This window comes from Xiphophorus couchianus, chromosome 2 (assembly GCF_001444195.1).
Source record: "Xiphophorus couchianus chromosome 2, X_couchianus-1.0, whole genome shotgun sequence".
Classification (NCBI taxonomy): Eukaryota; Metazoa; Chordata; class Actinopteri; order Cyprinodontiformes; family Poeciliidae; genus Xiphophorus; species Xiphophorus couchianus.
Genome location: NC_040229.1, coordinates 13,108,507 through 13,131,540, shown reverse-complemented (window position 1 = coordinate 13,131,540; position 23,034 = coordinate 13,108,507). Strand labels below are relative to the sequence as shown.

Genomic DNA, 23,034 nt, shown 5'->3' with positions numbered 1-23,034 from the left:
CGTCTCTCTTCACTCGTTCTGGAGCTTTCCTCAATCTGAAAGTCCAGTTTCTTGACTATTTTTCCTTTTTTAAATCTCAGATGCTACATCAAACAGAGGTTCTGTGACCCTGCCTCCTCTGCTTTCTTCTAAATACACTAAATATTAAATTTAAGGTCATTTGAATAATGAACTGAACGTAAAGCACTGTTTGAGAGTAGCATAAATTGGATGTATGACTAAACTGAAATGAGTTATTTTAAGGGCCTTGAGATGACATTTGTTGTGATTTGGAACTATATAAACAACTGAATTACAGTAAATTGAATCGAACAACACACACTTTCTAATTAATTTAGTATAATTAGGAGACACCCATTCAGTGACAGGGAGAGTCCCAACCCAGACTGCTGAGAGGTAAGAGTGCCAACTACTCTGATGAGAAAACTAAAGAGTTTCATTTGTTTTTAGACTGGCATTTAGAATGAAGGTACTTTTGTCAAGAATAGGACAACCATGGTCTGCACTTGTTGCAAGAAAAGGAAAGTCAGTAAAATTCTGCTTTCTAAATATTTTTCATATATTTATGAAATAAATCTATCCTTCAAAGATGAGCACATTAAAGCTTTTGCATGAGAAGAGTTCTGTCAGAGTTCTGAGATCAAACAGCTTCAGATATATCTAGTAAACCCATAAAGAGCCCGGAAACCTCAAAATCAACAAGTTGCAGATGTTGAGAGTGAAGCTGATCCAAAGTACAAAATAGTTATTTGTTATGTGCACAAACGTTGTGAATAAAACTGATTTGGATTCTAAATACATAGTTTTACAATGTCAATAAGCTGTCCTGAAGCTGGTTTATATTGGATAAGTAGCTAGATATGATAAATATAAAATATTATTTATTTATTGTATATTTAATAGTTACAATTACATTTTTGTTGCATTAAGAGTATTGGCAATAAACACACATTTCTTTTCTTTGCTTTAAAAAATAATAAATAAAATAGATTATAAATATATTTCTAATGTGTAGTGAAAATGATCAAATGCAGCCAAATGATTCTGTTCAGTAAGTTTATTTTTATTATTTTGGCTAAAATGAAAAACAAAGTCAACCCAATCCTGCAAAACATGTTAATGAAGGCAAAGCTGAAAATCATCAAAGAGATTGTTGGAATGAGCTCAATTTTGTGAGGTCTCATTATACTTGACTTAGAAGAATTTGGAGCAGAGCTTTAGGTACTTGGTACCATTCACTGACCTGAACTGAGAGGGTTTTTTTGTGCTCTGACATAGAATGACCTGATCAGACCAACCTGACATAGTTCAGTGCTTCGCTCTGACTTATTGAGTTGACAGGAGATTATAAAGAACTTTATTTCCAGGCAGCTTAGCTGCATGACTGTGGGTGTTTCTTATTTCTGAAATAAAAACAAAGAATCAAAGCAGAGATCAGGACAAACTAAGCTATATCCTTCTTCTGAACATGACGTGTTGACGGCTACAGTTATGTTATTGGTCTTACATCAGGTTCTAAAAGCCAATGCAGATGTTGACCAAAAGTAACATGTGCATTATTATGATGATTAGATTGATGCCCTGAGCATCTAATGTGGATGGAGATGGAGAGAGTGGCTAAGTGTTTTAGTCTTTCCATGTCTTTTCTTGATGCCAAATTAAAATTTTTATTTTTTGTAATATGCATCATGTACAAAAAAGTAAGAAGAAAAAAAAAGTTGTAGGTGTCTGTTTATGTATATCTCTCTAAAAGTTTCACTTAGGGTCAAGGTATTGAATGTTTGAGAAGACTGATATTTTAAAGGGTTATGATCTAGTTTTCTGCCTTGGCACCAGGCTCTTTGTTTGGATGAACTGCTGCTCTGTCAGAAAGGAAGAGCTGATTTACCTTTGAGGACAGGAGAGCGATTATTAGCTGTTTTCAAAAAGTAGTTTCTGACTTTCTGTATGCTTTCTTTTAATTAATTTGTACATAAAAAGAGCATACAAGAAAATGGGACTTTTTTTCATAACTAAGACCATTTTGTTGTGTTCGAGGTCACGAGAGCAGGGATTTTTTCCAGCTGCCATAGGGCTAGAGAGTTGGCTACACCTTAAAACAGGGTCTACATAGAGACATAGTTATTTGTGCAAACTCCCAGCATGACCAGCCAAGGCCATTTTATTAGATTTAATGAAAGGAAATGATTTTACAGGCAGAAATCCCCCAGATATGTTAGATAATAATGAGTCTTCCTGTTGTAAGTAAATGTCACTTGGGTAACCGCAGCATAATTGCTGTGATAATTAATTCTGATTCTGACTCAGAGGTGCCATAAATGGTAAAAGCTCAGATTGTTGGTATAAATGGCATGGACAACAGATTGGTGCTTTGCTACAGTTCTTCAAACTTATTGTGAATATCAGGATAAGAGCCTAACACAATCGTTAACACAACGGGAGAAAAACGATCATTTTTTAAGCATAAATACAAAAATATATTTTTGACAGTTATATAATATCAATCTATTTGTAATATTTGCCACCTCTCCTTTGCAATAGTTAACCAAACCGATTGTGAATACTTCTCTTATTCCATTGTCCTCTTCTGGTGACCATACAAGTTTTCTGTCAGATTTTTTTCTAAAGTTTCATTAAATTTCAAATCTTTAATTTTCCCCTAATTTTGTCATTCTATATTTTTATTTGAATGCATGCTGTGACTCACTGTAATTACAAATAATGGAATCTCTATTCTTCTCAATTTTCTGGTTGAGTTAGTTTAATTAGCATAACTTGACAAACACTTCAGTTCCGTCTGAAGAAATATAAGTCCAGATAATGATATCGTCTCTGCCTTCCACAGTGTCTTTCCATGACATGTCACTGTTTTTATACCAAGTCCAAGTTTGGTTTGGTTTTATAAATGAAAGCTTGGTTTCATTCATAAAAAGTTTTCCATCAAGGTTTTGGAAAATATTGGCCAGGTTTAGAGTGGTTGGAAAGTTGTCAGCAAATTTTCACCAAGTTGTCCCACATCTTATGTTGTCCCACACCGTATTTACACATATTATGTGTAAATACGGTGGCAGTTTTTATTTTACACTCTTCTCCTAGCTGATACCTTTGACAGTGGAATAATTTTCTTTTACATCTTTTGTAAACTCTGCAAGTTACGACTTCACATAAAGAATGTGTTGGGAAAATGGAATTGCATTCTACATTTCAGTATAGATACGAATAAACCTGAGAAGACTGAATCCTGAAATTGAATGAAAAAGTTCAGGATGTGTAGATATTTTCAGTCAAGTTACTTCAGTTTTTCATTTTTGATATATTCTCTTGCTATTATATTGAATGTTTTTCATTTTATTTGTATAGGATATATCTAATAGTATGTCAGGAAAATTTGGAAATTGTCAAAATCTTGTTTTTCTGTATCAAACAACCCTTCCATTTTATTTGTGGTGTATTGAAAATTGTGATTATTCTTGAGAGCAAATTGACAACACAAGCTGTTCATAAATGTACAGTGCAGGCAGTGTGCAGAGCAGCATTTAGATGCAAAGAGACATCACTGCTTCCAGCAGCATCTTTCCCTCAGAATGCACAAAGCAGCTCATCTTTTTAATTTCAGGAAGAAGAAAGATGGAAGATGTCTTTGTAGAATTTAATTTAAAGTACACATAATTCAATTCGAATGGTTTATCATGATAGGCTGGGACCTACGGAGTCCCTGGTGGGATTGAATATCTTTTGCAGTTTTGAAACATATCCTAATAAAATTATTTAGAAGTAGGATTGTACAATATATTGAAGTGTAATTTTCTTCACAATGGTGATGTGTACAATATCGGAAATGGGTTTTATGTTTCATTATCTTCATATTAGTAATACATTTCCATCTCAAATTAGTGGTTGAGATGATGAAGCTAATGGAAAGTGATGAAGACATTGTCTACCAACAACAACAAAAAAAAGCGTCCAGGTAACGTGGGTTAAACATGATCAGTGTCATTATCGCAATTTTCAGCAGTATAATTGCAATTAAATATTTTCTGAATATTGTGCCCTTCTTTTTAGAAGTGCAAACCATGCACGTCAGTTTTTAATACATCATATACTTGTGGTTAAATATGTTCAAACACCACAAGTAAAATCTTTCTATTTTGGCAGTACAGGAAGAAGGCCCACTTTTTCAGGTATACTGATTAATTTGAAGACAAAACTGAAAGTCTTAGATTAACCCTGCTCTAAATGTAAAAAAGAAAGAACAAAAAAATCATTTCTTCATTTCTTTGCTAGTTCTTTTCGTGGTACGTCATAACACCCCATTACACAAATTTCCTATGCTTGCAAATTGTTGCTTGTTTCAATCATTCTAATAGACTGGTGATTATTAAATATTGATGTGGGGTGGAAATTGTGTTTTTCCACAAGCGTGTTCATTTATTTCCTCAACATATCTCTCTAGCTTCTGCACATTAGCAGTTTTGCTGCAACGCGGTGTTGAAACTGTTCTCTGCTTTCACAGTCTAGTAGCATATCAGAAATATCTGTGCTGTTTCCATTGTTGTAGGAATAAAAGACTTGTGCTTTGTTTTGTTTTTTTGTTTTTTTTTCGGCCTGACCATAACTGAGAGGGTGGCTTGACATTTTTGCTGCGCACGAGTATGTGAACAAGTGCGGCGTAGGAATGAATGCCTTCTTTTATTCATCTTCTGTGTTTTGTCCATGCTTTGTGGAAGCACTTGCTCTGCTAGCTTTGAGATTGGTTAACATATTAAAAGCACAGTAAAATTCACACACACGCACATACATACACACGCATGCATGTGTTCCTGTGCTCTCCAGAGAGGGGGGATCATGGGCTGTTTATCTAAAAGTGAACACAGCGTTTACAGCTTGTTGCTGCTTGGCCCTTGAAGCTGCAGCTTAACTCTCTCTGTGATGAAGCCACAGTTTGGCCCGCCGGCCAAGCGGTTCAACCAAGCCAAAGTAGATCTTACTCCCTGTTTGGCCTGAAGAACCAAAAAAATTCTGACTAGCAAGGGAAGGATCTGTCTCACAGATTTTTTATTAATTTACTGAGTTTTACAAAAGTAATCATAAGCCTTGAACTGTATTATTTTGTCATAGTACGGCCATACACTTTTAGTGCATTTTATTCAACATTTTTGTGGTACGCCAGGATACATTGTAATGTATAAATGTGATGTCCATTAATAAAATCCATTGCAACATGTCTAGAAAGGAGAAATGCAGTTTGTTGTTGCGCAACACCCCCCCCCCCTCCTTTCTGTCTCTACTCTCTCACTCTCGTACTTCCTCTTCTGAGAGGGGAGATGTGCTACCAGCTCTCCGTCTAACGGGTACGTTGAGTTTCCTAAATCTGCTGGGATTTACCCTGTCCAGAACTGAAGTAAACTCTGTTTAAGCTGGTTTCGAGAAACGATTCGCCTGGTTATCTGACGGCCTACATCCAGGTGTCCCACCCTTCTTCCCCCTGTGAATTAGCCAGACTGAGCAGCCTACAGCCAACTAGTTTCACAGAGCACACCTGTTAACGGTCGCTCGTTCTCTATTTTGCAACTTGCATTTGTTATTGAACCAGGTAGGTTTTAGTGACTCGGTCGAGTCCCAAGGATGATGTTTTAAATATGGGCTACCAGCAACCTAAAAACATTTTCCACTTCTTCCTCTCCAGAATCAAACATCACAGCTATTTTACAACCATCAAAGAACTTTAAGGTGACTCATTAACTGAATGTCCACAACATCTTTAGATTTTCTTTATGCTAAATATTTTATTAGTAAGGCATTTTTGCAAGGGTCAGTACAGCTTAATTCAGTAGCAGAAATAATCAAATAAGTAAAATCAATCATCTAGTCTATCTTTCCCTTCTGCTGACACTGAGAACTAAAAAAGGGAACCTTTGAGAGAGACGGACGGAGTTTGGCGTTTCGAACCCCAGACCTGGCTTGATGATGAAGAAGGTGTGGCAGCAGGAGGAAGATGTTGATCGATGAAGGCCAGGATCTCCGCAGGTCTGATGAGCCTCCTCTCCGCATGGATGCTGAGGTCACACAGGACTTGGTGCTGGCAGGAAAAAAGGCACCAGTTCTTCTTCCTTGTCTTTGTCTTTATCTTTGTCTTTGGGGTCAGAACCCAGCCGATGAGAGAAGTGCGATTCGAAGCCACAGATTGTGGGCCAGACGGGTTGGTCTCCATGTGCAGGACAGTCTCCGGCTCCGTGGCCCCGGCTCTTCTTCAGCTGCAGAGTTTTTTGTCCATCTCGATCTTGGCTCGAAGCTGCCCGGAGGATCCAACGAACGGTTCCTCTTTTGCACCCACCTTATATAGGGTTCATCCACCCCCCTGGTGCGCCTGCTGTCTGCTTAGACAGATGATCTCATATCCATCACTGTCTTACAGACATTTCCTGATGTCTGTGCCAATGTCTCAGGGTTGCTCAACCTCCTGTGTCCCTTGCCTGCACAACCTTTCACCTACTCTCTACCTCCAACATATCAGTGATGTTTAATTGCAGTTACACCTTTTTACACCATTTCAAGTTTAATGTCAAAATCACATTTATATCACATTTATTTTCTTTAGCTTCTCTGATTTAGCATTCATTTATAATTTTATAACCATAACTTATATCACATTTATTTTCTTCAGCTTCTCTGATCTATCATTCATTTATGATTTTATAACCATAACTTATTAATTATTCTTATTATAATCTTAATGTGAGTTATTACAGATGTTTTTCTGAAAAGAAACCAAGAATAATACATGATTCTAATTATTTACTACTAAAGTTACAGTTACTTGTTTTTCTTGTAGTTCCCACAAATATAAGTGTATTATTACAAGTAAACCAATATTCATATAAGTATTTTACTTTGAATCTTATCCAATTACTAATAATGTTTAGATTTAATTTTTTAAAACTTTCATGCTTTAAAATAGTCTCAGCTATTTTTATAAATCTGCAGGCTGGAAACTTCCTCTTTTTCCAGGAAACCTGCTTTTCCTGTTTAATGACTCTCTCTGACTGACTATGATTTCTTATGATTAGATAGAAAAAAGTAGAATTAAAGCAAAGTTTGCATGAGACAAAAACAACACACACAACTAGATTTATTTTATTGACACTTAAGTCTAATGTTGGGCCTTGATGTCACTTGAGTGATTCATTTTAAAGATAACTTTATTTATTATTACTGTTAAACTAACTTTATTGACACTTAAGTCTACTGCTGGGCCTTGATGTCACTTGAGTGATTCATTTTAAAGATAACTTTATTTATTATTACTGTTAAACTAAAATCTCCAGCATGGGGAAGTGGGATGAGCTCGGATTTTCTTGACAAGTTGGTCTAAGAAAATTATTGAACAAACAAAATCATAAAGACCAATGAACACAGCAGAAAGGCCAGGAAAAAAAACTGAAGAGAATTTCTTCCTGAAAGTTCTCCTAGTTTTATAACCTATTGTTGTAGGTTATTAAGCAATATCCTATTTCAAAGAGAACCATTCAATCCATCTTCTGAAAAGGAAAAGCCATTGCACAGCTGCAAACCAAGACATGGGCATCCACCTACACACAACATCCTGGGCTGGCAGAGCTTTAACTAGTGAAGTAGTGAAGAGAAGAGGCCCATAGTAACTTTGGTGGAGCTGCAGGGATCCACTGGACATGAGGATTACCGTAATTTCCAGACTAGAAGCCAGTACTTTTTTCTCACACTTTGAACATTACACGGCTTTTTACCAAGGGGTTTTGAAAGGCTAGTATTGAGGAAGAAGATCATTTAATGCTAGCTTTGGACAAAAAGTTTTGGCTCTTTCCTCTTTTCTCTCCCGAGTCCTTGGCGAGTGGCGGCGTCCTGCTAAAACGAAACTAACACAGCGTGTTGACGTCACAGATCACAGAGTTTAATTCATCAACAAAGCTGCAGAGATACAGAGATATGCATTAACTCATAAAAAAAAATAAAGACACACCAGGGGAAGACAAACGAACACAGAACACATAGACAGACAACGGCGCCCACGTGGAGAGGGAAAAAAGATGGAAAAACTCTCTCCCTCTTTTTCTTTACACTCCGTTTTAAACAAAAGGGGTGTTTCCGTATTTTAATCTATGCAACGAAGGCGTTCCGTTGTTCAACCAATCAGAGACCTGTTTTCGGCCAGAAGGGGAAAAACACTTAATCTCAGTAAGAGGGCGGACCACTTCGTGCTCATCTCTGTCTGGCACGAGGAGAGGCGCCAAGAAGTCTCTTGCCCCCTATCGGAATGTAAATTTATTACTCTGTCTTCAGCGGGGGAGGAAAAAGCCCTGCTTGTTTAAATGTCTGCTATTGTCAGCTCTCCCATGCTCAACATAAAACTGTTCCAATAAAAGTGTTGGCTATACCTTTACACATGTTGTAAGTATTTTAGCACTTAAATAATCATTTTCCTTTACACTAGTCTGCTACTTGATAACAAGTACAGTGAATTTGCCTTGAGATGAAAGTGGCATTGAGAACGACAACGAAAGAGAGATTTAGGAAATGTGTGTGAGCCTGTTTAATTCCAACATTAAAGAAGACGACTAAAATAAAAGCTAAAAATAGCAACCAATGACTTTTCCTTTTTTTAAACAGTCATGTTACATTCAATGATCAGAAAATTATTTACGAAATGCTACCGATATGTATTTCATTAAAATAAAAGAAATCTGTGTAAATATTTCATGTTACTATACATGGACTCCTGTGGCCAAAAGATAAGTGCTGCTTATATATGAACTGTTTCTTTTTTTCAAAGTTAGATGCATTAGGTATAGTATTTGTTTTATGTTCAGTTACACACTGGCTACCTGACAGCTATGGCCAGCACCCTTTGCAAGTCGTGGCAGTGAATCGCAGCAGATGTATAAAAAGCTTTAACATAAATTCAGCTTTTGTTGCTACAGCTTGATTTTTCATTTATTATTTTTTGTGTACTTCTGCAACATTACTGGATATTTATTAGAAAGGGATGTCCTGTGTCTGGACTCCTTGAGCATTGCCTGCTTCTGTTTGATTTTTTTCTCCTTTGTATTACAAACCGTACACCTGTTTGCTGGCTTTTGAAAAAATATTAAAAGCCTAAAAATGAAACAAATCTGAAGCTAGTAAAAAGTAAAAATTGACAAGGCACCTATGTGGAGGTTTAAACTAAATATTATATGTACATAAATGAACAAAATATGACTTCTGTCAAAGCCCATGTGCTTCCTAAATGTTTTCTTCACTAACATTTACAATAGTAATAATATAAATATAAACTTTAAAAAAAACTTTTTTAAAATATTATTTAGACTCACACAAAAAAGGCATAAACCCTTGCTGACCCTAAAAATTAATATTTTGCCATTATGGAAAAGCTGGAGTGCAAAGCTTGGAGTCTCAGTGCGTGTTTTCACCTCCCACCTACTGTGTACCAGCCTCACATGTGGGCGATCACTGCTCACTATGAAGACAATTATCTCAGCTATAAATCATCCTGTTACTGGAAGATGGCTACATTCACATTAAGATGTGCATCATGGAAAAATTGCCAGCAGCTCATATGCAGATTTAAATTTTTTTCATTTTTGTGTATAAAAGTGCTCTGAATGATAAATAATTTTCTGACTGTAGGGATCGTGTTGAAGCGTGTTTCTGGTCGCTTCCAGTGTTGTTCTGCGAGGCATTTTATTTATAAGGTTCCTTCAGAGCCATTTCCCAGTACAGTAAGTTTTTTTTTTTTTTTTTTAAATTAGCCAGCTTCTTTACCTTTTTTCTTTACTGTCATTTGGAACTGCAGAAGATACGCTTTATTTTTTATTTTTTTGAAGAAGTGACTGACACAGGTATGGCTATGTTCTGTAAAGTTTAAATGTATTAATATAAGACATCATGAATTATTAAATTAAATAGTAAATAACCTTCAGAATTATATACTTCTCAGTACAGTTGACCCAACAACCTTATGATTGCTTATAGATCAAACATTGCCTAAATCTATATCTATTATGGGAAATTGTGTGAGTTTCAGCATAATGACAATCTGCTTTATTTATAGAAAATTAAAACTATGTCAGAGGTTGCCAACTACCACAGAAATGTGACACTTTTTAATTTATTTTAGATTTTCCAACTGTTGCTTTTGTTGGGTTTTTTGTGTGCTTTTAAAAGCAGACTAAAGACGCATCTATTCAGTTTGGCTTTTAAATGAAGTAGTTCCCAGTTATTAACAATATTGGCGAAGATGTCATCTGTTTAACTGCACAGCTATTTGTCTTTATTTTAGATTTAAATGTTTGCTCCACTCCTCCACTTAAAGTTAAAATGATTGTATTCTTATGCACATTCCTCATTTTGTCACAGTTAATTTTTTTTATTGTGATATGTTAGAGAAAGACTAAAGTTTAAAGAAAAATATGCTTTAGCTTTCAAGAATAAATGACTCTGTCACTTTCATTTAATGAGAAGTGCCAAAAAATATTTCTCAGGAAAAATATTTTATCCCATCTTTATCTGCAACAGAGTACTGAGCAATCAATCAATTTTAAAATTCATTTATGGGGGACCGTTCATCCTTGACAGAGGTTTCTATGTTTTTGCATTTATTATATTTCATATTAATATATAATTTGTTTTTATTAATACCTTTTAAAATATGTATAGCTTCTTCAGTAAACTGCACTATTGTCTCCTTTCAGTTCCTCCTTATTTGAAACTTGATTTATTTTTCTAGTTTTCTCAGATTAGTCTTTTTTTAACGACTGTGAAGCACTGTGTGGATGGATGAATGGATGGATGATTCAGATAATCTAAACCTTAAAGTTGCCCCATATACCTGAAGGAACTACATCGAAGTGCCCTTGGGCCAATTGATCTCAGGAAGTAAACAACACAGTGTGCTTTATGTGTTGCACTACTAAGTGCAGCATTGAAACTCAAGGTTTAAACAGACCAGAGACGGTAAGTGACAATGACATGGTGGCTTTTTGTCTGAAGCTACACTGTCTACACAAGGTGAAAGGTATAACTGCGGTTGCTCCTCTGGCGCAAACATAAATAGAAGTGACAAACAAAGCTATATCTTTTGACCAGGTATAAAGTGCTACAGCAGGTATTTGCAATAGTGTGTTGAAACAACTTTTGTGGGAACTAATGAATCAGATTGTCAACTTTCACTTGTGAGTTTTTTGACAACTATGTTCTTAAGTTAGATAAATGATGACTTGTGTGGAGATACAAGGAGCAGAAATCCCTGCTGTTGAATCTTAACAGTAACTACTCATATTAATTAATTTATAGACCTTTTAAAGGTCATCGCATGTTTTTTAAGTAATGTGTCTAAGCATAAGCGGTGTTTCCTTCTGTTTCCTAAATATCACAAAAGGTGTCCCTCACAACTCTGTTTTAGTGCCTGTACTTTTTACAATTTATGTTAATATTATGACTCAAGATGTTACTGATGCATCTCTAAATCTCTACGCTTAAAACAAAGATGATGACTGTCAATCAGACACAGTTGCCCTGATGTGGTGTTTATATAATTCCATCTTGTTAGTTCCACTTAAACACTGAACAAAACAAAGACATTTTATTTTAAAACTAAAAGAAAATACATTCACTTCTGAAAGTATAAGTAAAGAATGATTTGTATTTTCAACATATCTTGTCCAAATTAACTTGTTAAAGATGCAGTATACTCAGAGTATCAACCTTACTTGAATCATATCCATAATCCAATCCATAATCTTTCACCAGGGACAATACATCACGCCTTGATAGTATTGGGTCCAACCCTCTTTTGCTTTGTGCTTTGTCTTAGAAGATTTTGGTCCAAACTGACATGATGGCATCATGCTGAAATTTTATTTAGCCTGCACATCCATATTGCAAACCGCTACTATTATCACATCTCAAAGGTTGTTCTATTGGAATGATATTTAGTGTGAAGGCCTCAAGTGAAGCGAGAGAACCAAAAGTGTACAATGAAAAACATTCACATCAATTCTTAACCACCAGTCGCCTCACTGTTGATTACAAGTCAGAATGGATCCATTCTTTTATGCTATTTCTCCCCAATTCTGACCCAACCATCTGAATATTGGCGCTGAAATAGAGGCTTCTTACACTAGACAATGTTTTGTCAGTCCAACTCTTGAGTGCGTCCAAATTGTGGCTCCCGTTTCCTGTTCTTAGCTGACTGGAGTGCCTCTCAGCATGCCAATGAGTAGTTCATTAAGACATGGTACTCAACATACCTTAGATGTAACAAGTGGTTATTTGAGCTACTGTTGCCTTTCTAACAACATTGTTATCCTCAAAGCTGCTAATCACCAGATGTTTTCTCTTTTTTTGGGACAATTCTCAGCAAACCTGAGAGATGGCAATGAGTGAAAAACCCAGGAGATCAACATTTTCTGAAACAGACTAGCGGAAATACCAACACTAAGATGCTAAAAGTATTTTACAGTACCACCTTTTAATATCAGAAATGATTAACTTAATGCTTCAACTCGGCCATTTTCAGGATTTGGTTTCTATAATCTGTTCACAACATGTTTTTTTTTTATATATATATTTAGTCTAGTGTGTATTTTTTTTTCTTATTCAGAGTAAGACTGGTAACTTATTTTGAAGATCTCTGTTTTTCTGTGTCTTCCAGGATTCTCTGCTTCCCCAGGGTCTTCCTCTGCTCTGCTGCCACTGAAGCCATGGACTAGATCAGCGTTTGATCCTGGCGGTCCTGTGGTCATCAAATGGCTTCTCACCAACTGTCAGCAAAGACTCTGGATGTAAGTTTAGAGACGAACTAAGACTAGAGGGCTTTTATTCGCTCCATACACTATCACATTTAACTGTTCTATGACTCACATTAAATCAACATCCTGTTATTGTTATTTCTTTATTATGAAATTATGCAAAACAAAAAGGATGTTTTACTTTTAATTGCTAAGTTTTGAGTTTCATTTCTGAGAGTTTGTGTTTGTTCCAGCGGAACCCATCAGGCATTTCTTCAAACTGATTTCCATAGTTTCCACTGCCTCGGCTTTCACATTTACTTTATATGGGCTGGTTTTAAACAAAGAAAAGTGATTGTTTCCACCAGGGTTCATGATTGTGTGCTGAGGGTGTTGGCGTCTCTTGAGTAAGTGGGATAACTAAGAACTCACTTTTTTTTTGTATTTGTGACAGATAAAAGATTCCCAATTAATGATGGCCATAAAAAATATACCTGTGGGAAATTCTTTATTTTGGAAATTAGCAACTTTTTTCAATGCAAAGAGTTTTGTGTTACTGAAATAATAATACAGTTTGTTCAGAGCCACAAAACCTATTTGACCCTTGGAAAAAATATGTTTTATAGTATTTTATAAATCTCTGCTATATAACATTTTATGGATTCTAAATAATAATCATTTATCAGAATAAATCTGAATAATTTATTTTATTGTTGAACATTTAACTTTTAGATTTCTTTTGCCAGGTATAGCAGTTGTGTTTTTGGTATTCTACTGTATTTGAGCACATATATGCATACACACATATGTAATACAATTTATAATCATTTATCATGAAAAATGTTAAAAGAAATCCATAAGATAAAATGAAATAAAAAAAGTTGTTTTAAAATACTTTTTGCTGTTTACCCCAAAACTTAAATAACAAATTGTTAATTTTTAAATTTATCCTAGTATATTATTGTTGAAACTGAGCAGAATGTTTTAACTAGTTACTCGATATTGTGTCATTTTCACATCATCATGCATAATCATTCACTAACACCAGCAACTGTTAAATCCAGTACTTCCTGTCTGTAAAGCTGTGATGTGGAAATAGTTTAATCGTCTTGTGTTTTCTCTTAGAGTGGAGTTTTTAGTTGAATTCTGTTCATTTTTGTTTTTGTTGCTGCTGTAATGCCACTCCATATTTGTAAGCTTGATTCATCATAGCTGACAAATTTGCTAAAATGTCATTTTGATTAAGAGGAAGCTGGACAGCACATTTCTGTGGCCCACGTCAGGTGTGAGACCACGCTTTTCGGTGTTTCTGAGTCATAATTAACTCCCACGTGGAAAAGCAATTTGAACAACGCTGCTTACAGGTTGGGGGAAAGTGAGGTCATGGTTTATAATAATCCACTATTTTAGTCTCTGCTCCACACTACAAGGAACGAGGTGTTTAATGCTACAAAGCAATATTCTCTCTTAAAGGTTAACTTAAAGTTCACCCATTAAGTTCTTTATGCAGTAGTGAAGTCTTTTAGTTCCCCAAAGAAAGAAAACTCCTCCTTAGTTGTGCTTAGGTCTGATGGAGGTTCCTGTTAACATGGTTTTCTCTTTAAGGACACTGACAAAATTGACATTTTAAACATCCGTTTCCATAACTAAATTGTTTTGCATCAAAGACCTTTGACATTAAACTGATTACATTCAAATCTCAGACATGTTATATGAATAACAGTTTGTTAATAAACATTGCCTTTCAACAAGATTATTATGGTGGGACAACACAAATACTGGGGAAGTGAAAGGAACATCATGCATTTTGTTTTTTATTTACAAAAAAAAGAAAAGAGAAGTATTGTATTAGTGTTAATCAGATCTATCTTATTATGATCTGTTTAATTATGGTCAAATGGATCAACATACATTTTCTTCACATTATATATTTTTTTCCAGAACTAAACTCAATTGTCCAGTTTTTTTTTTCTGTTGTTCACCGTCCTGCTGACATGGTTGTGCACTAATAACCCCTCAGCCTTCAGGCTGCCGGTCTGCACACAAAGGCCTGGTGTCACAGTCTCCAGCCTGTGGGCGTTTGTTTTTTTTTCTGCTGGTGCTCTGAGATCAGTTCCTTTGTCACCCACCCAGCCTCTGCTGGAATGAAAGTTATGCATGAACTCAATTATTCCCCAAACAACGGGAGTGAATGCATCTGCATGTTAACTGTTATTTATGACCCAATAGTGTCTCGCTTGTTGATCATTAGATTCACAGTGCTATTTAGTTTCAAATATGCTCTCCAGCTAGCAACTAAATAGCATCGCGCTTAATCATACAGTAACTGAATCGGGCGCCAGGCATTTCAGTTACTCGATAAACAAAACTTTATTTTGTTTGTCAGAAACAAAATAAAGTTTTGTTACTGACTAACACCTAAAGCTTTCTGGTTAATACTTTGTTCTAGGCTAAATATCTTTAAAGTTCCTACACAGTCTTGAAAAATGTGAAAAAATATGGAATTTGATTGGATCATTTTCCTTGTTCCATGCAAAATTATAAAATGAGTTTGGAAAAAACTTCTGATCTGTATCTATGGGATAAAATCAATACTTGGTTTCCTACATAATAATTTCAATTTTTGTCTAACAGTGATGCATAAAAAATGTATGAAAAAGTAAGTGCTCCTCAACTTGATAACCGATACGCCTCTTTGTGGCAAAGTCCTGCTTTGTCCCACTTTTATTTCAGAGTTGAATTAATTCAGCCACATTGACTGGTTGGCACGAACAGCCAGGTTTACAGGTATGCCACAACAACTGAACCAGATTTGAGTCCGGACTTTGAGTTGGCCGCTTCAAAGCCTTCAATGTTTTTCTTTATCCAGTCAGTAGTTCACTGTTTTGTGTGCTTAGTATCATTGTCCTGCTGCACAACAAGCATATGCTTGAGCCTAAGGTTTACAAACTGATTGACTGACATTCTCCATAATGATTTTAGAGAAAAGATTTTATTTTCAACTACTAGAAGAGGTCATGAACTGGAAAGCAGCTCTAGACCCTTACATTATTACCGTGTTTCATTAAGATTGGGCTGTTCTTTTTTTTTTAAATGCTATTTTAGAAAATATTTCATAAAGTTAAAGTTTTGTCTTATCAGTCCAAAATCTATTGCCATTTTTGTCCAGTCTGTTTCCTATTGTTAAATCATGACCACTGACCCTAACTGGGGCTAGTGTACGTTTGTGGGATCTTGACTGTCTTCGATGTGCTTTTGGAGTAATTTTGGGAGCTCCTGGGATGGTCCAGCTCTGTTCTGTGTTTTCTGTGGATAGTGGCTTTCAACATTATTCAACATATTGATTACAATAACTTGGTTTCTCATCTGTTCTTGAATTTCTTTATATTCAGGAATGGTGTGCCACCTTTGCTGATCTTTTACCTGCGTGTGTGTTGTCAGATATATCATATTTCAATGATTTCTTTCGTTATAAAATCCCTCAAGTTAAATGTTGGGCCCACTAATGTTTATAATGTCAGGAGAAAAACAAAGAAAAACTCTAGAAACTATTGTCTGAAAATACTGGGATTTTGAAATTGATATATGGTACAAACCCTGTGTTGTGATTACGGACAGAGGAGGGAAGCCTTTGGAAGTGGGCAGGTGTGTCCTGGAAAAATAAGCACTGGCTGTTGCTGATATCTCTGATGCTGGGTATTATGTTATGACTCCTGGCAGGAGCACTCCATGAAGCATTACGCCTCGGTACAAACAGGCCCAAGCCAAGACTGAAATAAGAGACAAGGCAATCTCGCTCGTATTTTCTCACAGGGACTTGCCAGGGATGAGAACTTTAAGGTGTGGCTAAACAGTTTACTGTAAAACAGCGTCCTCGTTTTTTCTAATGTTTCCTTCTCTGCTTTGTTTGCTCCCAGATGAGAACGTGAAGGCTGGCGTCCACCAAGGCCACCGCTGCACCGTGGGCAGCACACACACATGATCACATGACTCTGGACATGGACGCGGTCCTGTCAGACTTTGTTCGGTCCACGGGGGCAGAACCGGGTCTGGCAAGAGACCTGCTGGAAGGTAAGATTTTCTGTTTGAAGAGAACAGAGGGAGGGGGAGAGAAACAAATGAGATGGGAATGAGAAGGAAGGAAGATAACAAAATCAAAGGACAGGAGGAGAGGTACTTGAAACAGGAGGCATGTTCGCTGATCTTAGAGGCAGGACTGACGGGTTTACGAGTGCAACACCCCAAGAGAAGCTTTGTGTCCATTCACTGGCGCTCACTGAGTAGCAGAGGCCTGCTGGCACATGTGTGGTTCTGATAAAAGAAACAACACAGAGGTGGATGAATGTCAGTCAAGTCAGGTTCAATATTAAATTACATTTAAATTCACATTGAGCAAAATGTACATACACCAGGGACACATCTTCATCTGTGTTCACAAAATGTGTCCCTGTTCTCAAGCCTCTTGCATCTCTCTCTCCTTGCTTTGCCCCAAAACCTGCTCTGGTGCGAAGCCTCAGTGGAATATGTGTGACACGAGCAGACATCAAACAAGACAGTGCACTCAGACGACGCAGACTCAAGCCCCGATTGTCCCGTCTCGGTTTATTTTTTGCCCCCTGATGTTAGCTTAGCCTTTAGGATATGCATTGACACAGACCCGCGTTGATAGACCAGCTGCTCTGTTGCACTCTGGTCCCAGCCAGGAGGAAAACGAGGCAGTTGTGCTACATGTGGTGCTCTCTACAGGCTGTATTGGGTATTGAACTGCCTTTTAATTTGCTCTGACTTTTATTTCTTTTGTCGCATTTTAGAGACTGTGGTACAAGGAATACTTTTTGTTTTATCTCAATTTGCTAACTATTTACAAGTAAAGCATTAAATGTTGTGTAAACATTTTTTAAAAATGTCTAACATGAGAATCATGTAATGTAATACTAACATATATTGCTTTTTATGGCTAGAATAATGCTATGCATTTAATTTAATTGTTTCTTTTTACTACTACAAATTTTGGAAAAAAATACAGAAAAAATAAAATACATGTAGTAAGCTATAGAATATACTGTAGGATTATGGTTTAAAACAATAGAGCCCCTTTTAATTAAGTAGTTTTTAAGTGCTTATTTTCTAGAACGATAAAGTTTTTTTATTTTTTCAGTAGTAGTCTGCTTTTTCTAGAGAACAAGGAGTCAAACATAAAGCTGTTATTTGCTCCGGTTGCCAGTCTGCAATCTGCTTCCTAACAGACTTGCTGCTTGTCAGCTGCAGATTTAATGCTGTGGTTTCCTTTAATTAGAACAATAGGAGGTGCATTTAAGTCTCCCCACCATTTCCGCTTGTGCTTTTGTGGAAATTCTTTCAAAATATCTGAACTTTTTTAAGTTTGGGAAAATTGTTACGTTTTTCTTTCAGCTAGCTGATGGCAGTGTGCAGCAACAAACAGGGAAGGAGCATAGCTGTGCTTTTTACATTTATGCTGGCATTCTATAAGACAGATTTTAAATTGAATGAAGGAACCGTAGAATTTTGAAGCTGTAAGTTTTTAAACTCTTGGTATAATCATGACACCCATAATTGGTCCATGCTTTGCATCTTGTATCAGAATCTGGACTTATACATCTGAAGTGTTTCTAATGGATATTGATTATGTATTTTCTTGCTTCAGAAGAGTGTCTGTGCTAAATATCAATCATGATCCTGAAAGAAAGCTTCCCACTTAAGCATTTAAAGATGATGCATTAAGGTGCTGAATGGTGCTCGAGGCTGCACTGTAGGCTGTAGGCCTGTGTTTCTGAAGCTCATGCTGCTGAAATTCAATCCATGAAATGTGTTTTGCATTGACGAATGCAAAAGCTGCTGTGTAGCAGGACATGCTTTCATATTCATATTCAGACTCACAGACAGACATCCTGTCTGGAAGGCCGAGTTCTTCCTCCTCGGGTCTTCACCACGCCGAGGTCATTAGTAGATCGAGTTTCACAAATACACTCAGGTTGCAGTGAATTTAGACGTAGGCATTTGTGTGCTTTTCTTTTTTTATTATTTTTTTGTATGATTCCTTCGACAATGGTATAAGTCAGAGAGTGGTGTATGAAAAACCGACCTGCTTGTCTTAAACCTTGAGGGGATTTCTGTTTCAGAGACAGAACTCGGAGGAGACAGCCAGGGGTGTCTCTTTGTGCATGTCAGGATATTGCTGTCACCATATTGAAGGTTCTGTCTCCCTCTCTGACTTTATTTTTGTGTCAACACCCAGCCTCCTTATGATTCAGCATGTTTTCCTCTGATAAAAGCACTGCAACATCTTCTCTTGTGGAGAAGCTATGAATTTGTGAAGTTATGTGGACAGATGTGTTTTTTTTTTATGTTAGAGATTTAAAGTATGTTCTTCAATTATTTAAAAGTCAAAAGGGGAAAAAGCATACTAAGTTGTTTAAATGTTTCAGTGAAATAGTGTTATTTAATTCATCTCCAGGACCTGCAACTGTAACTGTTTACTGTAAACTTTAGTGTGTGTGCGGTGTAGTCTTGCACACTAACATCTGTTTACATGCATGGGACTGTAATGAAATCGAACCAGATTACTTAATGGAGGTTTATTTTTCCTGTTTGTAATCAAACTCTGACTTCCATTTTTTTCCTTCAGGTAAAAACTGGGACCTCAGTGCTGCTCTGAACGACTATGAGGAGCTCAGGCAGGTCCACACTGCCAACCTGCCGCAGGTCTTCAACGAGGGCCGCTACTACAAACAGCCAGAGACACGTGAAACACCCAGCCATGTCAGCAAAATCGACAGGCCATGTGCACAGAAGCAGGAGGACAATGCACAAGGTAGTAAAACCAGTTCAGCATCAGCAGTGGTGTTTTTTGTTGTTGTTGTTTTTGTTCTCATGAACCTTGTCTTATGTTTTATCTGGACAACCTTGCTTGTCTTCACCTCTAGAGAAGCGTCTGTCCCGTGGAATCTCCCACGCCAGCTCTGCTATCGTCTCCTTGGCACGGCTGCAGGTGGCAAATGAGTGCACCAGCGAGCAGTTCCCTCTTGAGATGCCCATTTACACATTCCAGCTACCCGATCTCAGCGTCTACAGCGAGGACTTTAGGAGTTTCATAGAGAGGGATCTAATAGAGCAGTCCACCATGATGGCTCTGGAACAGGCGGGTGAGTCTGATGAGGATATAGTGCAGAACATTTTGTCATGTTAAAACCACAAACCTTGGTGTATTTTGTTAGAATTGTAGGTGATTGACCAACACAAAGTTGTGCATCATTGTGATGTTGAAGGAAATTCAATTGTAAGTTTACTATCCAGTGCAACTACTTACCTTCAGAAGTGAGCAAACAGCATCAAAGAACAAAGAACACAGCAGACAGGTGAAGGAAAAAGGCGTGAAGAAGTTTAAATCAGGGTCTGGTCACAAAACTTTACCACAAATGTTCAATCCATCATTTAAATATTGAAGGACTATGACAATTGCATATCTACGTAGGATTAATCAGAGAAGCTGCTAAGCGGCCCATGTTGACCTGCAGCATGGGTGGAGGAATCTCTGCGCAGCTGCATGTAAATGGCTATAAATACACAACAACCTCAAAGAAAGTCTGTTAGATGCTGGAGATGATTTGAAACTAGGGCAGAGGTTGACTTTCTAGCAGTGGTTAGTTTAACACATACTCTTATGCTAGAGTGGTCCAGTCAAAGTCCAGGTCTTGATAGAATTGTGACTCTGTTCCAATATTTAAAAAAATAGATGTCCACAAGACATTGACTGATATTTAGCTATTTTGCAAAAAAAAAAAAAGGGATTAATTTTAGGCTCTTTAATTCTTCGCCTGTTTAAAGTAAACTGAAACCAAACAGAGTAGTTGGAATAAAAAATTCCATTAAGTCTGAAATACAGACAGATGCACAAGATGAGACTGACCCAGTGAGACAGAACAGATCAGAGCAGCAGCATCCGGGAGGGAGGATGACAACAGCTAATTCAAAGCCTCCCGGATCCCAGAGGGATCCATCTGACACTTTCAACTGAAGGAGAGAAACCTGCTCAAAAGTTTTGAATCTTGCAGAGAATCTCTCACTCTGATGTTATAATAAACTCGTTATAATAAACGAGCAGAAAATTTGAATATTTTACCAATAAGGCATAAACAAAACGTCTTAAAACTGCATGCCAAATCCTTTTGCTTGCTGAAAAATAATACAAAATAATAATTTTTCAGTCAGTAAAATTTAATTATTTATTTATTTTTTTGCAAATTATGCAGAAGTTACTGTAAAATGCACCGATATGCATCTTTCTGTATTTCCTAGCAGGTAGAATTGTCCATATGTGCTGCATGTGGAGCACGCCATGAGGCCAGCATCATAAAACAACAGGAGGTCACAGTAGCTCAGAAATAAAGAACTGCAAATTGCAGAAAAAAAGAAAGTCTTCTGTTTAATTGTGACTACAGTGAAGGCTAAATCATTCAGAGGCTCCACTGTGTTTACTGTTGTTAAATAAATGATGGAGCCAGATCAGCCAGGCTCAGAGCAGTGCAGTCCGCCTGCAGTCAGCCTGTGTGTCGCGCTCAGGGCTCTTCTTCCTTCTCGCTTTTTTTTTTTTTTTAGAAAAGTTAAGGGGAGTGGTTTCTGGGGGACTGCTGTGGTTGCCTGAAAAAAGTTGAAACATATACAGGCTAAAAGGAACATAACCAACTGTGCAATGTGTGAAACAACTTTCTATTATTTTTTTCTTTATTTCACAATTGGACAACTGGTATTAAGATGCATGTACTCAACTAAGTTCAATGTAATCATTTGAAGATTTCCAGAGTTCAGATTCTTTATTCTAAACTACACTGTCTCCTAAACCACCTCGAATGTCAGTTTTGCAGTGTTTGTCTTTAACCTGTAGGAAGAACATGTATACATTGTATGATTGTGAAGAAGAGCCGTCATGGTTCTGCAAAGCTCAGTGGCACTCTGTGTTGAATACCAACACTCATGATACTGTGACCTGCAGCGTGAATTTTTACATAGCTTGTCTGCTGGCTGCAGTGGTTGTCCTCAAAGGCGACTTTCTGAGTGTTCTTGTGTTTTCAGGACGTCTGAACTGGTGGTCCACCATGTGCACCAGTTGTAAGAAGCTTCTTCCTCTGGCCACCACAGGGGATGGTAACTGCCTCCTCCATGCCGCCTCTTTGGGTGAGTAACCCCTAAAAACCCAAAATTCTGCTGTGCAATTTGGTGCAAAAATTGTTTTTTGAAGGTTTTTTACTTAGACCTCTATTGCCCCGATCCTTCTGGTTTATACTGATCTTCAGTTAGGTTTCCTTTCTATTATAAAGTGCAAACCTTGGCATGTATGTAAAATGCATTAACCTCTATAGCATGTTAATTGGGTAAATTCCAGTTTTACACATGGAATATTTGTTGTTTGCAAGCGCAACTTTTTAACACATTTCTGGAGCTTCAGTGAGGAGATGGATTAACTACCACAGGAACACCAGAATGCTGCAAAAAGCTATCATTTCAGCACATCATTGATCTCAGATGATTTAACAGTGGTTACAGTTTGTTAGTTCAGAAAAGTCACTTGAAAGTTTGGTGGAAATGTGTAATTGCGATGAATTTTAAATAAATTGTGATGAGTGTGCAAGAAAAGTGGGGAAAGAAGCTCCTGTGTTAAAACTGTTAAAACCTATAATTTCACTTTATTATGTCTTTATTATGTATTATGAATTTTTAGTGATAAAATCACTAAAAATTCATGTGAGATTTCGGTGAGACTTATTATTCACCCTGAAATTAAACAAAAATAGATGTCATAGGTTGGATTAATTAATTAATTAACAATCCACAATCTTGAGATGTTAATTTTTGCAGTTCAGACTCCTTAAACGTTGAGTGTTACTCCATCTCCAGACACACTAAAACCATAGGTGTGTACTTAAATGAATATTTTTTACTAATGCTAACCCATTTTGTATTTGAATGTAAGCACAGTGAGATACACAGTGGGACATTCAACAAGAGTAACAAGGTCTGAATTTTGCGCTTTGAAACTACAGTACTTGCTGTATCATATGTGTAACTTAAAGTTAACCAAAAGTAAAAATTGTTGAAGTGTTTAACTGGGAAATTACTGAAGCAAAATGTTGTGAATATTCAACACCAAATTAAATCTCTGGCACCAGAAGACTAATCTAGTTCCTGGATTGGAAACATCTAGTGCTGTGTCACAGCTAATGATTCCAAAATCTTGCTGAATAAGGACAAGTGA

At 36.8% G+C, this 23,034-nt stretch overlaps 1 protein-coding gene and 1 long non-coding RNA gene across 2 annotated transcripts in view; one reads left to right on the top strand and one right to left on the bottom strand.

Moving 5' to 3' along the window:
- Positions 1-23,034, top strand: part of otud7a (OTU deubiquitinase 7A) — a 45,836-nt gene that overhangs the window by 7,443 nt on the left and 15,359 nt on the right. The window contains exons 2-6 of the mRNA XM_028043940.1: positions 12,689-12,818; positions 16,682-16,835; positions 19,411-19,596; positions 19,709-19,927; positions 21,855-21,956. Of these exons, the coding sequence (XP_027899741.1) occupies positions 16,751-16,835; positions 19,411-19,596; positions 19,709-19,927; positions 21,855-21,956 (592 nt within the window). The 5' untranslated portion in view covers positions 12,689-12,818; positions 16,682-16,750. The remainder of the gene's footprint in view (positions 1-12,688; positions 12,819-16,681; positions 16,836-19,410; positions 19,597-19,708; positions 19,928-21,854; positions 21,957-23,034) is intronic.
- LOC114160972 (uncharacterized) lies at positions 16,724-17,520 on the bottom strand. The gene is made up of 3 exons (XR_003598910.1): positions 17,172-17,520; positions 16,942-17,075; positions 16,724-16,845 (listed from the first exon to the last, which is right to left on the bottom strand). It is a non-coding gene; the product is annotated as an uncharacterized LOC114160972 (long non-coding RNA).